Here is a 16,729-nt window from a genome sequence, read left to right on the forward strand (position 1 = left end):
TAGCAAGGGAAAGCGTTCTTTCGGTCTTTGAACTTCAATCAATGTTATTGGTTGAAGAGACCCGTGTCTGAACCAAGAGCAAGATGTCAGAAGGATAGATGTTCTTCTAAAATCCGGATGGTGACCGAGAACGAGATTGCAACGGCAGAAGAGGGCGATTTAGCCCATCTCATGAAGGGAACACAAACTTTCGGCTAGACGACGGAAGCCATCGAGGAGCTTCGGAAGAAGGGGGAGCTTCCAAGACAAACAAGGTCGGAAAATATGGCCCATTACATGCAATCATTGTGGGAAGATCGACCATCGCAAAGAGGAGTGTTGAAAAAGAAGAAACGAGTCGTCTTCCACAAGTCGACAACTCATAAACTACACCACCAACATCGAATACGATGACTATGGTGGACTATTCATAACAAGACATAGAGCGAACACTATATCAGCCTCCGACTCCACAAGCACCTCCAACTCGGAAGACGTGTGGTTTGTGGACTCTAGTGCCTCACATCATATAATGTCACATCAAGAGTGGTTTCGTGACTTAAGAATGCCAGATTGACCCAGCTTAATAGAAATGGTAGATGACACAACACATCCCAATCGGAAAATCATCAATGTCCCATTCAGGAAAGAAGGCAAACAAACTTGCATCAAGAATGCCTTGCATGTACCGACAATAACAAAGAATTTGGTCTAGGTCGGCCAAATCGTGGAGCAAGGCATGCAAGTTCGCTTCAACAACGAAGGATGCTTCATCGAGAAAGATGACTGACTCATACCTAGGGGACAAAGAGATGATGAAATATTCATTCTCGATTTGAATGAGGTGAAATCAGCCATGTATGCCAAAGGTCTCAAAACCAAGATGAACATCAAGTTATGGCACAAGAGAATTGACCACATCAACCTTCAATGGCTTCGAGTGATGTAATCAAAGGGAGTCGTCATTGGACTTCCGACCTTCAAGTCGAAATGAGTCGATCGAGTTTGAGAAGCTTGTCAACTTAGCAAACAACATCGACTTCCATTCCCAAAGGAGAGCTACGTAAGCAAAGGCCTCCTCGATGTCATACACTCGAATGTATGGGGATCGGCTCAAACATCGGTGATCGAAGGATGTCAGTACTACGTTGTCGTGAAGTATGAAAGCTTCACATTAAAAGTCTACAATAAGATAAATACGTAATGAAAATAACATTTGATAATGTTTTATATATAAAGATAATATTAACAACACATATGATAATATTATATATATGTAAAGAAAAATAATATATATATATAGATAAATATATTGTATTACACAAATAAGAGAGGACTTGAACCAATAACCCCACCCTATGACTCTCAAATCTTACCATTTACTCTATACTAGTAATATACATAAAATAAAGCATACTTTATATATACTTTATATTACATAAAGGATTTGCTTCATGATATAAGAATAAAGTTGTATGTTGTATTCAATAGTATTTTGAGATTCAAACCCACAACCTCATATACCAAAGTCGACACACCTACCATTAGGCTAGGCCCTTTCTCTTTAAGATTATATTTTCATGTTTATTGTTATTGCATATATTGTTTCATACATAAAAGCTCAAATGAGCGAGATGTTTATCATGCATCACATGTAATGCATGAACGCCAAATGGCGATCATGCATCACATGCATTTCATGCACTACATGCATGACTTGTACCCTCCAATGCATCATATGCATGGGGGCACCTATTTAAATGGTGAAAGAGAAGATCAAAGGGGGATATGTATGAGATATCAATCAAATTATGTATTTCATAAGAGATACCATAAAAATAGAGAAAGAAGGGAAGAAGTTTAACATAAACGTGGAGCTCTAGCTTGGCGGTCGTGGTGATCAACTCTCAACAAGAGGGAGGTGGTTCGAGCCTTATCTTCATCAAAATATTGAAGTGAAGATTGTAATGGTCTATGATCAAGAAAGAGAAGAGCGATTACCTTGCAAGACAAAGTTTGAAGGTTCAACGATGTGCACAATCATTTTGTAACTCTTTCATGAAAATGATTATAAATTTCATACACTTTCTCATATATTATTTTATATCTTATCTTGTCTTATCTTATATTCCTTAAAAATCCTATTTTGTCATAACTTATTGATCTCTATTCACTCTATCTCTACTCTTTCGTCTCTTCCGTCCATAATCCCAATGATTCCTTCCTCACTTTCACGTTATCCTTTGTGTGCGCAACGCTACGCTTCTAGGCGAGCCACGCCACGACAACGTTGTCACCTTCATCAATGACTACTCACGCTACCCATGGATCTTCCCGATAAAGAAGAAGAGCGAAGTGCTCTCACACTTCCAAAAGCTCAAGGGCCAAGTCGAAAAAGAAACTTGTCGGTACATTCGATACCCACGATCGGATGGAGGAAAGGATTACTTCTCTGAAGAATTCATCTCCTACCTCCAAGGTGAAGGCATACGGTGTCGTGCCTTTCGGCTCCGGATCGTTTGCGTGAGTCGGGTGGGAACCACCGGGGTTTTGGACTAGGAGAAAGAAGAATATGAGATGAGGCTAGTAATGAATAGATTATTAGAAAGAGAGATAGAAATTTCGTGAATCCCACGAGTGTATTGTATTCGATTAATCAATATTTAGATAAGAATGTGTATTTAGATTGAAAGAAAGATATAAGAAACTTGTGAATCCCACAAGTATAGATTATATTATTTTCGTGAATCCCACGATTATATTAATCGGTTGGTGTTTTCGGAAATATATCCAATTTCCAAATATTTCACACACTATTACATTGTGCTCCCCATCCTTATGTAGTGATGGGAGAGACTAAGCATAGCTACATGCTTTTTTTTCTAATATGTTCATGCACACTAAATATGCATGTGATGCTTTTCTAATCCTTGCTTTTATTTGCTAAATATAGTGCTCATGCACGCTAGATGTGCACGAGTCACTTTTTAGTTGCTTGCGTTTTTTCTATAAAATATTCACACACTCTAAAAATGCACGATTTACCTTTTAATAAAGGTAGGCGCAAATAAAGCACTTATAGTTATTAAATCTATTTATAAAACACTAAAGATAAGGTAGCATAATGGTAAAGTTGAGGTTTGGCTACGTGGAGGTACAAGGTTCGAATCTTGCCCTATGCACGTGATAAATATCTTGATTTTCTTATTTTATTTATTTATATGTAATTAAATCGGTTATATTATTTTTACTTTTTCACGTAGTGTACGAAATACACTACGACACTCGCCCCCTCCGAACCCGCACATCCTCCGGTATGTGCCGAAGTTGCCGATGCTCGTTGTCTCCCTTCATCCTCCGTTTGTCCCGCTATGTCAACTTTGTCTCTCCATTTTGAGTAGACCCATTCTTTCCACCCGAACCATTGTCGCCATCCGATCCACCATATTCTTTGTTCTCTCTCGTCATATTCTTGGCCCTTGTCATTCGTGGTAGTGTCTTTTACTGGCCTCTTTGTTGTCTTCATCAACCTTGACTTTTTTCCGGATCGCTCTCGTCCGATCGACTTTTGGTTTGATCAGCTTCCGATCGGATTCGTATTCGGCCGAATCGGAATCGGTTGTTCGGTTTTGATTGAGTCGGTCTCCTTCCGGCCCGGTTTCGATCTATCGGTTTTGGTTTCGGTTGGCTTTCTTTTCCTCGTTTTCACCAGCCTCGACCGGTCCAACCTTCGGTTGAGTCGGATTAGCTTCTTTCCGGATCGGTCTCGTCCGATCGGCTTTCGGCTAGGTCGGCTTCCATCCATATTCGCGTTCGGCCAAGTCAGACTCAGTCGATCAGTTTTGACCGAGTCGACCCCTTTTCGGGTCGGCTTTCTTTCGGGTCGTCTTTCGGCCGAATCCTCATTCGCCCAGTTCGGCTTTCGTTTGTGTCGTCTTTCAGCCGAATTCTCTTCCTTTCGGTTCGGCTTTCTTTCGGGTCGACTTTTGGTCGAATCCTCTTTTACCCGGTTTGGCTTTCTTTCGGATCGGAATCCCGTCCGGATCACCTTCCATCCTAACTGGCTTCCGACTTTACCTTTCTTGCCGCCACCTCCCGTCTCTCCGGTCTCACGTTGGTTCTCGGACACAACTGCCGAAGTCTCTAGAATTAGTGGGTAGGAATCCTCGGTATTATCATCCTCCATTGTTTCACCCATAGCCATATTCTCGGCTATCTCTCCATCGTATGCATCGGCTTCGACCTTCGTTTCGTTGCCGCCACTTTCCTTATCTTCGGTGTTATGTCGACACCCGGGCTCCAGTACCGAAGTCTCCGAAACAATGGTGAAGGAATCCCTTCGTTCGTGCTCATTTACTTTGTCTTCCTCGTTGCCCTTCCGGTCCTCCACTTTTCCACCGACACATTCCGTCTCTCCGGTCTCACGTTGGTGCACGGGCACAGCCGCCGAAGTCTCTGGAACCGGTGTGGGGATACCCTTTCGTCCTCGATCTTCCTCCTCCTCGTCCTTTGTTGGCCTCGACTTTGGTTCGGTTTTAAGCTCCCCTTCAATGTCGACTTGCGACTTTTCATGCATCTCCGAACCCTTCCGCATCAAGCTCTCCTTCGGTGGTAGTCGGTGGCCGCTTTTCACCCACTGTTGACCGCCGTTCGTGGACCATGTCCTCGTCCGCTTCGGTCTTAGATAGTCATATGTGTCTCGTATAGCTTCTTCAAAGGACTCCCACATCGGGCTTTGTTGTCGTATCTCGTGGATTCTCTCTTGAAGCTCATCCGTAGCCACCCGGTTGAAAGATAACACTTGCAATCTTTCTGAGATACCATATCGCAACATCTCCATTTTGTAGTCACGTAGATAGCGTGACACGTCCTTTCCATCGAATTGCCCGTTCTGTTGCACGAGCCGTTGTACTACTGTCGTGATCTCCGACATCTCGCGTTGTTCTTGTAGCATTCTCTCGAACATCATCATCATCATGTTCATCGCCTCTTGTTGATTCTCCATCTCCTTGCCACCCGCCTTCACGTCGGGTTCACCAACTGTGTCGTGCCTTTCGGCTCCGGATCGTTTGCGTGAGTCGGGTGGGAACCACCGGGGTTTTGGACTAGGAGAAAGAAGAATATGAGATGAGGCTAGTAATGAATAGATTATTAGAAAGAGAGATAGAAATTTCGTGAATCCCACGAGTGTATTGTATTCGATTAATCAATATTTAGATAAGAATGTGTATTTAGATTGAAAGAAAGATATAAGAAACTTGTGAATCCCACAAGTATAGATTATATTATTTTCGTGAATCCCACGATTATATTAATCGGTTGGTGTTTTCGGAAATATATCCAATTTCCAAATATTTCACACACTATTACATTGTGCTCCCCATCCTTATGTAGTGATGGGAGAGACTAAGCATAGCTACATGCTTTTTTTTCTAATATGTTCATGCACACTAAATATGCATGTGATGCTTTTCTAATCCTTGCTTTTATTTGCTAAATATAGTGCTCATGCACGCTAGATGTGCACGAGTCACTTTTTAGTTGCTTGCGTTTTTTCTATAAAATATTCACACACTCTAAAAATGCACGATTTACCTTTTAATAAAGGTAGGCGCAAATAAAGCACTTATAGTTATTAAATCTATTTATAAAACACTAAAGATAAGGTAGCATAATGGTAAAGTTGAGGTTTGGCTACGTGGATGTACAAGGTTCGAATCTTGCCCTATGCACGTGATAAATATCTTGATTTTCTTATTTTATTTATTTATATGTAATTAAATCGGTTATATTATTTTTACTTTTTCACGTAGTGTACGAAATACACTACGACAACGGAGATAATTCTCGGGCCGACATACACCCCAACAAAATGGAGTCGCCGAAAGGAAGAATCAGCACATAGTCGAGGTAACACGCGCCATGATGCATGAGAAGCACATGCAGAACTTCTATTGGGTCGAAGCGGCATCCACGACCGTCTATGTCATGAATCAATGCACCGCTAATGGAGAACACGAGCTAACTCCATATGAAATCCTTGTTGGAAGGAAGCTGATCTTGTCGCATCAGTGTTCAGAACCATTGTGAATGTACGCATCCCAAACGAAAACCGACAAAAGCTCGACGCGAAGTCAGAGAAATGTATCCTCGTAGGATACTCGTCCAATGAAAAGGCATACAAGTGCTTCAACCCTTTGACTCGAGGTTCGGGTGAGTCGAGACGTAGTTTTCGACAAATCGGCATCATGGTATGTACTCGATTAGACTTCATTCGAACCGACTCAAGAACAATTGGTTGTCAACTCGGATGACGATATTCGGCAAAGTTCTTTACCAAAGGACAATCCAAGCGCAACGGAGCAAAGTGGACCACATGACCCTACAAGAGACAAAAGCACATCGTGGACAAGTCTGAAATCAGACAAGGGCAAAGGTAAGATGCCCGAATACGAAGTCAATCGTCCCGACGAAAGTGATTCAGATGTGTCGGCTCACTCACTAGATAGTGAGTTTGGTGTACCCATTATGCGGACACCCGGAGTACAAAAGGCACTCATGTCGGCAAACGAAAAACTTCGATGCTCATCTAGAGACAAGAACCCAGTCAATCAGTTCGGCTACAACGTGTATATGGCCCGTCACTATGCCTTCGCGATGAAGGGGTTGGCCAAACAAGATCCAAAAAGCTTTACGAAAGCGGATCGTGACCACCGAGGGATGGAAAGAATGGATGACGAGATGCAAGCACTCAGCCTTCGACCATTCAATGTTATAAGCCTTCGTCACATGCTTGAGGAGGAGGAACCGAAACTACCATGGAAATGTCGATGCTGAAAGCCGAACAAAAGCCGACATCAAAAGTCGGACAATGTTGAACGCCAAACCGGATGTTGGACGCCTCAAACTTAAGCTTGAGGGGGCGTGTTGAGATATCAAGCTCAACTAGGTTTAGTTAGTTAGTTAACCATGTAACTTAGTAGTTAGGTAACTAGAATCTAGTTAGAATTGTTGACCATAAATCCTTAAATAGGATTTTGTACTTAAGTGGGATACATTCTAGATCCTCCACTCCTAAGTACATTTAATGTAGGACTTACACCCTTGTACCTATATTCTCCTCACACATGTGTACCCTTGCATATCAGCTCTATATATACCTCATTGCGAGTATTTTTGTATTTGATGATGCTTATTAATATAGAGGAAAGGTCTTTAGCTACACTCTTGTTAATCATCCCCCATTTATATTATTCGTTCATAAGTGTAACTTCCTCTCTCTCTTCCTCTCACACACATATCACATAATCTTCCACGCATAACTACTCACATAATTGGTTACTAATTAACTCTTAGTTCATTACCTAATTATTAACACACCTATTGTAACCTTGATAAAATCTTGTGTAAATTTAATATAATAGAGGTTATTTTTATCATATATTATTTGCTTCTTCAATCATACACTATATCCATCTCTTGTCCATGCTCATCTCTCCCACTTTTCGCTATGGGCTCTCCTCCTACAAAACCTCAATGGTTCGACACATTGATCATGAACTTGATGACTATATTGTTATTAGATCTCTCTCTCTTTCTCTCTCACTCTCTACAATGGAAATTGAAGTGATTAACATAGGATTAGATTAACTACACTCGATAAATACAACAAACACTTGACTAAGACCTAAAAGCACATGGTTATAGTAAAAATCCTTTTATATAAAAGGGTTCACCAAATAGTTCCTCAATTAAAAAGGTTTTCAACAAAATGACCATTTAGGGTATTTTTACAAGAAGTTAACGAAAATGATATTGTTGAGCTTCGGTGAGGATCCAAGTTTAGTGGTGTCACAAAGGTGCCTCACATATGATAAACAACAATGATATCTTTTGTTGATATATTGTCCTCGAGCCACTTTATACTTCCTTGACCAATAGCCAAACTCCAACACAAGAAGAAGAGGTTGGAGACTTGGACTGGTGGTCCAACTCTACACTCACTAACTCACAAAACCCTAAATTGTCAAGAGCATTATCAAGAGGATTCAAATGATGAAGAAAAATGGCTAAACCCTAAAACTCAAAAAATATGACCTCCAAAATCGCCAAAGTCATATCCTCTTTTTCTAGATAAAAGGTGCCACGAAAGCACATTTAATGCTCATCTATCTTCTTTATAAAAGACAACCCTTGACACATAAACCAAGGTTCAAGACTTAAGAAAAAAGGAGAAACCCTAAAAACTAAAAAAAGTATGACCTATAAAATTGCCAAAGACCTATTCTGTTTTTATAGATAAAAGGTGGAAGTAACCACATTTAATGCTCGAACGTTTCCTTTATAAATGCAACCCTTGGGCCTTGACATAACAACTTTTGTCTCTAAGTATGTAGACCTCATTCGACACAATTTATAACGTTACCATTTCAATATCCACATTATCAAGCAAAAGGAGATGAAGAAAAATAGAAAAACTCAAAAAATACAACCTCCAAAATTGCAAACCCCTTGACACATGAACTAGGACTTGATCTATACACCTCATTCTACATAATTGATCCTACATTTTGACATCATTACCATTGGATAATTATGATTGAACCTATAAATAATTAGGGAATGGCTTAATGGTTTGGTTTGAGCAGAACTAGGGCCCATAGGTAGCCACAATTATTGAGCTTGGTCGAGTAATGCTAGCATTGAATAATAATGCCACAAACATCAAATTTATTGCATTGGCAACTAATGTTCATATGGTGCATTACTAGATGTTGAAAATATTAGATTTTTAATATCGAAATTCTCAAGTTTAATAATGTAATTATTTTGGTTGTTTTAATGTACCAACTAGTAAAATTTTCACACTTTATTTATGTTGCAATTTTCTAGTAATGAAATGATTGATAATAAGGAAGTCCATTCTAAAACAAAAATACACTAAATAGTATGTGACTTTAAACTATTGACGAAAATGTAATTACTAATGTTGAAAGTGGTTCAATATGTAGTAGTCAATGTACAAGCACTTATTAAAGAACAAAAGAAAGCCATGAAGTTATTGATAGAATTCTAAATCTAGAGATTCGAATGAATAAACATTTCAATATTGAGATTGAAAAGCATTTTGATGCCACAAACTTGGAACAATATTCCATAAAAATCATTTCAATGAGTTTGTGATAATACAAATGTTTTGGGAAACTTTTATTGAAAATAATATATCTATGGTGCATGAATGCAAACCTACTCATCTTGAAGCTATATGGACACCAATGTTTATAAGCTTCTCAAGGGTATGCACACACGGAAACATGAAATTGTTTGTATGACCCATATACTAAGAACGAAACTTGTACACATCAACCCTACTCTCAAACAATATGCGAGTGTGGGATTATTTAACAACAATACTCCTCTAAATAGATGTAAGATTAAGTATTTCTTTTGTCCAACATGACCTAAAAGCAATTGTTCCTTTTAGTGGGTGGGGTCTTGTTGTTATATTTGAAGTTTGTTCAGGTTTTTATAATTAATTATATTCTTGAAACCATGAGCGAGTCCGTTTCACCAAACCTTCACATCATTGAAGTGAAAATGGCAGAATCAAGTCTTCACCTGTTACTACAGTGCAAGACCATAGCATACCATGTTATATGTAACCCTAGATCCATCTACTCCTCTAAATAGATGTAAGATTAAGTATTTCTTTTGTCCAACATGACCTAAAAGCAATTGTTCCTTTTAGTGGGTGGGGTCTTGTTGTTATATTTGAAGTTTGTTCAGGTTTTTATAATTAATTATATTCTTGAAACCATGAGCCAATCCGTTTCACCAAACCTTCACATCATTGAAGTGAAAATGGCAGAATCAAGTCTTCACCTGTTACTACAGTGCAAGACCATAGCATACCATGTTATATGTAACCCTAGATCCATCTACTCCTCTAAATAGATGTAAGATTAAGTATTTCTTTTGTCTAGCCTTAGTTACCACAAATTATGCAAAAGAATCGATTATTGATCTTTCAAATCTGGTCATTCCATGAGGTAACTTAATTTTCTTTTTTTTTGTAACTAATTATGCAAAAAATCAATCAAGTATGTATAGATCTTTCATATTTGATCATTCAATGAGGTAACAAATCTTCCTCTAGGCCAGAGTTTTGAGATACAAGTCTGCTGCATCTATGTGTGTATGACGTTTATACATCCGATATTGAAGTATACGAATAATGTGTTTTTTGTATTCTAATTGTTGTGATTTTTGGGCCTTAATTTCTCTGTTGGGAATCAGAGAACTCCGTATTTTATATAAACTCTCGAATCAGGTTTTGATTTTACATCCTTTCATTGTTATCAATTGTGCTAGATGTCTGATATAAAAGCTCAACGCAAAATGCTGCAAAATTTATATATTTTTTCTCAACATTTATGGAAGTGGAGCTGCTACTAGTCTCAGTTTTGCAGCATTTTTGATATTATTATTTTCCATTTGAAAAATGTACAAATCATTATGTGGTGAGAAAGAGGTGAAGGGAATCTAAATTGATGACCATATAATATATCCAAGCCTTAAAACCATAGGTTATCATTTTAAATGTATATTTCATGATAGATAGTACCATAATGCATCTATGCACGGTTGGCACCTCAAGTCCATGCATAACAACCAAATGAATAGGATTATATACGTAACGATACACGATACGTTGACGACTAGCATTGAACTAAGATGGTTTAGCAATGACAACAACACCCACTTATATCTCATGGCTGGACGAAGACATTCTTGCTTGTCAACTCACACTCACGTATGTATGAACCTCGGTTGGTGTTCATACAAGAAACGTCATTTGGCAATCATGTTGCCTGAGAGTGTGTGTGAGTGTGTGTGTGTGTGAATGAAGTGATGACAACTTGTGATATTTGGCGTAACGGTTGTAGTACTATCTATCATGAAATATACATTTGTAACATAAAATAAAGTTGCAATTTCCTCTTTCAATTTACATAGCCCAGAATGAACCCTATGACCTTAGATTTTATAGCCTCAACTATATTTTATAGCCTACAATTATTATATTTCATGCACAACCATAGATTGACATATTCGCATTGGTAGGGCCTCCCCCACGAATGAAAACGAATGAATACGAACACGAATACGAATACATCTTGTGCGTGACACTACATCCTCGCCTCCCCCCCTTGCATCCTCTTCTCAGCCTGCAAATTAGGGTTTCGGATGAAAACCCTCATTTCAATCGAAAACTATTTTCGACCATATTTCCTCTGCTTGGCCTGCATCCTCGCCTCCCCTTACTTAAATCCTCTATACGACGCCTAGATCCTGTTCTCGGCCTGCAAAAACTCAGGGTTTTGCTGAAACCCTAATATCAGCAGAACCCCTAATTACTTAATTATTAGTGAAATAAATAAATGTTTTGTGAATTAATTCTTTGTTTAAGTGAATTAAATAATTTTATAATACTCTTGAGGTAATTTCTAATTCTCGAATATTGCAAATATCAGATATGGTGACATATGGTGAAATATCACGTATGTGTCAATCTATGACAACAACAAATGAAAACTAAAGACAGTATTAATTATGGGGATATCAAGACAAACTAACAATTATAAAAGGAACATGGAGAAAAAAGACAAAATAATGGGATAGAAATAGGGCATTAAGTTTGTACAGAGGGTGCTTTGTATGTATACCTAATGTGGTCAGGAATGACAGGGGCTATGTGATCTATCTATCTATCTATCTATCTAGGTCAGAAATGACATGGGCTATATGATCTATCGATGTCTTTCTGTATCTTGTAGGGGCCGAAAGGCCATTTTCCTGCAGTAACAAGAAGTGATGGTTTGTTTGATGTATGAATTTGTAAATATTTTGGGTTCTTAATACCTTATACATTTGATCCAGAACATGGCCTAAACAGCACTTCCTCCTTTTAGCATGCCGATTCGTCTTCTTCTTCTTTATATCCTTCTCTCCTTTCGGCATTGCAGACCATTCATTCACATTGAAACTTGTTTTTTAACCTTGCTCTGACAGTCTAAAGTGAAAAAACGCTTCCAACAATCCGTGACCTACTATTGCTACAAGATAAGACCATAGCCTAGTATCGATAACCCTATTGACATGTCTCAGTACATGTAAGCTCCATATATTCTTTTTTTACTGATATTTTGATCTTTAACGAGGTAACTAAGCTTCATATTCCTTCTTGCAAACTAGACTCTTGAGATAGCAATCTACATACATGTGTGTATAATGTTCCAATGCAGGTATTGGTGTCAGACTATAAATTTTTTGTGGTCTCTGTATCCTAATTATTTTGATTTTTGGGCCATAATTTCTCTTAAGTGCAGAATTATAGAGAAGTAGATCTTGTATAATCTTGTAAATGGGATTTTGATTTATTATCTTTCAACTCATATCATGGTTAGTGGGAAGGAAAATCTTTTGAGCGCGTAGATATATGTACAATGCTAATCTAAAAATGCAAATTGTATATACTTTTGTCCCATTAATGTTTACAGCATTTTAGAGCTTGTAAATCTCTGATATTATTTTCCTTAGAAAATTGTGGAACTAGAGCTTCGAATTTAAAATCTAATGTAAACGAAAACATTAGAGTTGATGAACCATACAAAAGTGTTGTAATTTGTATGCAAATTATAGGTGTAGATAATTTGTGATGTCTTGAGAAAGTTTCCGTCTTGTTACTATCTGTCATTATGGAAAACAAAAACCAGAAAAGTGTATGCTCCAATCAAAGTCGGGGTTGTTATAAACACGCAATTAGATTGTTGCATTTAGGAATGTCTGAGGGTTCTCACATAGATTTGTGAATAAATTGTATGTCAAGGTGGTTTTGAGCTGAAAAATAATAGCAGAACCGAGAAACGAAATTAAAACACGAAATTAGATTGTTGCATTTAGGAATGTCTGAGGGTTCTCACATAGATTTGTGAATAAATTGTATGTCAAGGTGGTTTTGAGCTCTAAGAATCCATGGCTCTGCTTTAGTCATAATGCCTAAAGGCAGTGAGAGTTATAAGACAAACCTTCCCTCAACTGAACTTGCAGGTGTAAGATTATTTTGCTATACCATCTTGCTACATAAATTTTTTTTGCACTAAAGCAAGATACAAATTGGAAAGGGAAATGGGGATCATGAAGCTCACATCTATGCAAGGTGGAGATGGAGCTGGGAGTTATGCTCGAAACTCAGGCCCACAGAATTTTGGGTTTCATGCATATGCGAAGGCTCATCTTCTCGAAGCTGTCCAGTTATATATGGAAAACAATGCTATTGGCATTAGGGATACGGATAAGCAGAATGAAGATCATGTAATACAAGTCATGAATCCAAGATTGATTCGAATTGCAGACTATGGATGTGGCTATGGGAGGAATACAGTAGAGTATGCATAATTTATCGTTAGTAAACTCTTGGAATTGCATGAGGAAGACAATGAATTCAAAGAAGAAACTGCTCTAAGCAAACCAGAGTTCACCAAGGAGCTCCAATATTATTTCGTTGATCTTCCATCAGATGATTTCAACAACTTATTCTGTATGCTACATGATCTTGACTTTGCAACAGTTTTTCAAGGGTCATTGAAGTTCTTTTGTGCTGGGGTGCCGAGATCCTTCTACAATCATGTTTTACCGGACGGGAGTGTCGATTTTGCTATTACAACCTATGCACTACACTGGCTTTCGCAGGTTTGATACAGCCATTGAAAGGTTTTGGAGTGAGCTTTCCTAATTAAAATTCTCAAATATGTCTCTCATGCACTCTTGTTTTGGGGATGTCATATTCTGTAGAGTTAGATAATGGATTTCCTGTTAGAAATCTAGTAAAACTTGTAGCATATCCAATAACCAGAAGAAAATGTTGCATTATTAGGTTCCAGCAGTGCTTCTCGACAAAAATGCTCAGACTTGGAATGGGGGGCATGTCTGGATTCCAACAGGTGATGGGGCTGCAGCAGCAGCAGTCTCAGAGGCATATGCAAAGCAATTCCAAGAGGATGCCAGGAAATTTCTGAGAAATAGAGCTGAGGAGATGAGAAGCAATGGGATGATATTTATACTTTCGACATGTCACGCACAAGAAACTAGCCCATTGAAGCATGTACCACGAAGCGACATACACGGTGGCTATTTTGAACAAGCATGGAATGAACTAGTTGAACAGGTATGTCCATTATATGATTTGAATTTTAAAATCAAGCATTACGCTGTTTTGGTTGTATGCATCGAAGTGCTGATTATAATGAATGTTTTCATTCATCTACAACATTTGATATATAGGGTATCATCGAGGCTTCGGAGAGGGATACGTTCAACGTGCCGTACTACAACTTCTCTCGAAGGGAATTTGAAGAGGCCTTAGAAAGTGTGGTGGAGCTAGAGCTGTTGGATCTTCATGTACTCGCGAAAGGTGATCGATGGTCTGCTCTCGCATCCTCCTTTATTTGGAGAGCTTTGGAGTTCTTTCCTTCGAAGCCTCAATCAGCCTCTTGTGGATGCTCACATTGGCAAGAAGCGGGCAGGTCAACTCTTCGATCGATTGAGAGTAATAGCTACCGAGAATGCCCGTGGCATTAAAAACATCGTTTGTGACCTCTTGATTGCCATTATTCGAAAGAAATGATTTGAAAGAAAGAGCAATATTTAGTTTGAAGCCATGAAATGAAAGATTATAAGGAATTTCCCGTATAGTTGTGGTGATCTCTTGATCATAGTGTTACTTCTTAGTCTGCATGTGAAAAAAACTATTAGACTCTTAATTTCTGCAAATCCAAGAACTCATGTTGTAATCCAAAAAAATCAGCATTTATTTCATAATAAAAATCATCCACAACAAGCAACTGTGTCACAGTCAAGAGATACAAAGAAGAAATTGAACTGAAACATAACTAAAATAGAGAGAACAATTAAAATGAACGAAGTCAATTATGAGATGAATAAGAAGACACAAGGGATTAAAATATATATCACATGGAGGAAGATTTGAGCAGCTTTAAATCAAGAAGGAAGGCTATGAGAAGACAATGCATAAGAATGTGCATGTGGGAAAGGAAGGATGGGAGCATGTACCAAGTTGCCATATACCAAGTTCTTGGGTGACAGTTTCTACTTATACCCATTCGGAGTTCCGTGATCTGACGTGCCATAACATGCTCCAATTATGACCGAGTTTGCGGGCATAAATCAGATTACCGCCAACCATTGGATATGTGCGCTAATCTGGAAATTGAGGTTTTGGGCTTATGTCAAAACCCAAACACCGAAACCCGATGCCAAGGTCATAGACACAATTATAGATAATACAAAGATTGAGAGTTTCTAGACATGCATACAGAATGCCAAGAGTGGTAGCAATTCTAATCATGCAAAATGTTCAAGATTCTGCACTTTATTAACTGTGCCACACTTGTCTACTTGTCTTTAGCACAGAAAAGGATCTCTCGACCTCTATGATGTTCTCCATGAGAAACACTTCAAATGGTTCGGTTCATCATAATTATCAGGTGATCTAGTTTCACATCGGACTATCCTGATTTTGTTCAAACATTTGGTGTCTACTTCTTTGATTGGATCCATCAGCAATTGGCCAATCAATGTCTGGGTTTTCCGCAATGTCGTGCGATAAGCTTCTGGATCTGATCTTCTTGGTTTTAGACTGTTGTTGGACCCACTATGATAGTGGGACCTATCTTCTCTTCTCTTGGCATCTTTCCACATAGTTTAAACTTGAGCTTTGGAGGATTAGGTGGCCATGTTGTTGGGGTTTGGTTGGCATATAAGATCTTTATATGCTAGTACAATTTACTCGTGATTATGATGAATTAATCAACTTGAGTAGAAATATCCTTGTTCTTCAGACCTTGATTGCAAATGATGATCATAGAGCAAGAAGTATGTGAAAACATGCATGAGTATACCAAGAAAGGTAACATCATGTGTATATGGGCAATGGAATTGCTCATATTTTTACTGACTACTATACAAGGGGCATGTATCTTTGTGATCTTTTGAAGAACAAAAAGGCAACCATAAATGTGACATAAAACACGTGTTAGAAATCGCTATATTTACCATCACTTGCAAAACTTAGTATCACTTCTAACTAGAATGCAATGATAAATTTCATGGTAAACAAACACTACATTTAGGTTCGGTATGTTTCAAATACTCAAAAAACAATATGCAAAATGGAGGATCCAAAATCCCCCGCTTTCCATATATTCAAAATCTGGTGTTACTCCCCGTCATTGAGTGAAAATAGAGCGCTCCGCACTCTCTTCCTCCTCATACAGTGAGTTGTCCACCTTGATTTGGTTTAGCGTTGTGATAGGATACAATCCTTCAAATATACATACACATACACACACATACATTATCTTTCATCCATCAATCATACACGTACACTCCTTTAAATATATAGATAATGTTCCATGCATACAATTATACACACATAGTTGTAAGTGGTTCAACATACATACAAGTACACATATACATTATGTTTATACAATCATACACATATGGTCCTTCATCAACATTAATTCATATACATACAATCTTATAGGCATACAAACATGTAAACATATGTACTCATATGTTTGGATAGAGTAGGGACAATCATTCAAATACATGTACACAATGCAAAGGGACTACCCAACAGTTAGTCCCAATGGCCAGTTGTGGCCTTATA

The 16,729-nt window shown here is 38.3% G+C and overlaps 1 protein-coding gene across 1 annotated transcript; it reads left to right on the forward strand.

Moving 5' to 3' along the window:
- The first annotated feature begins 12,067 nt into the window (after window positions 1–12,067).
- On the forward strand, window positions 12,068–14,878 carry LOC147866675 (indole-3-acetate O-methyltransferase 1-like). Its single transcript, XM_087317130.1, is given in 5 exon segments — window positions 12,068–12,200; window positions 13,090–13,731; window positions 13,916–14,206; window positions 14,323–14,499; window positions 14,501–14,878. Coding segments are annotated over 4 exon segments (1,197 nt in total). The 5' UTR covers window positions 12,068–12,200; window positions 13,090–13,167; the 3' UTR covers window positions 14,666–14,878.
- The last annotated feature ends 1,851 nt before the right edge of the window (window positions 14,879–16,729 follow it).

The sequence above is a fragment of the Azolla caroliniana genome, unplaced genomic scaffold (assembly GCF_043228905.1).
Source record: "Azolla caroliniana isolate FFs.n. ecotype wild unplaced genomic scaffold, voAzoCaro1.0.p SCAF_3, whole genome shotgun sequence".
NCBI classification, from domain to species: Eukaryota; Viridiplantae; Streptophyta; class Polypodiopsida; order Salviniales; family Salviniaceae; genus Azolla; species Azolla caroliniana.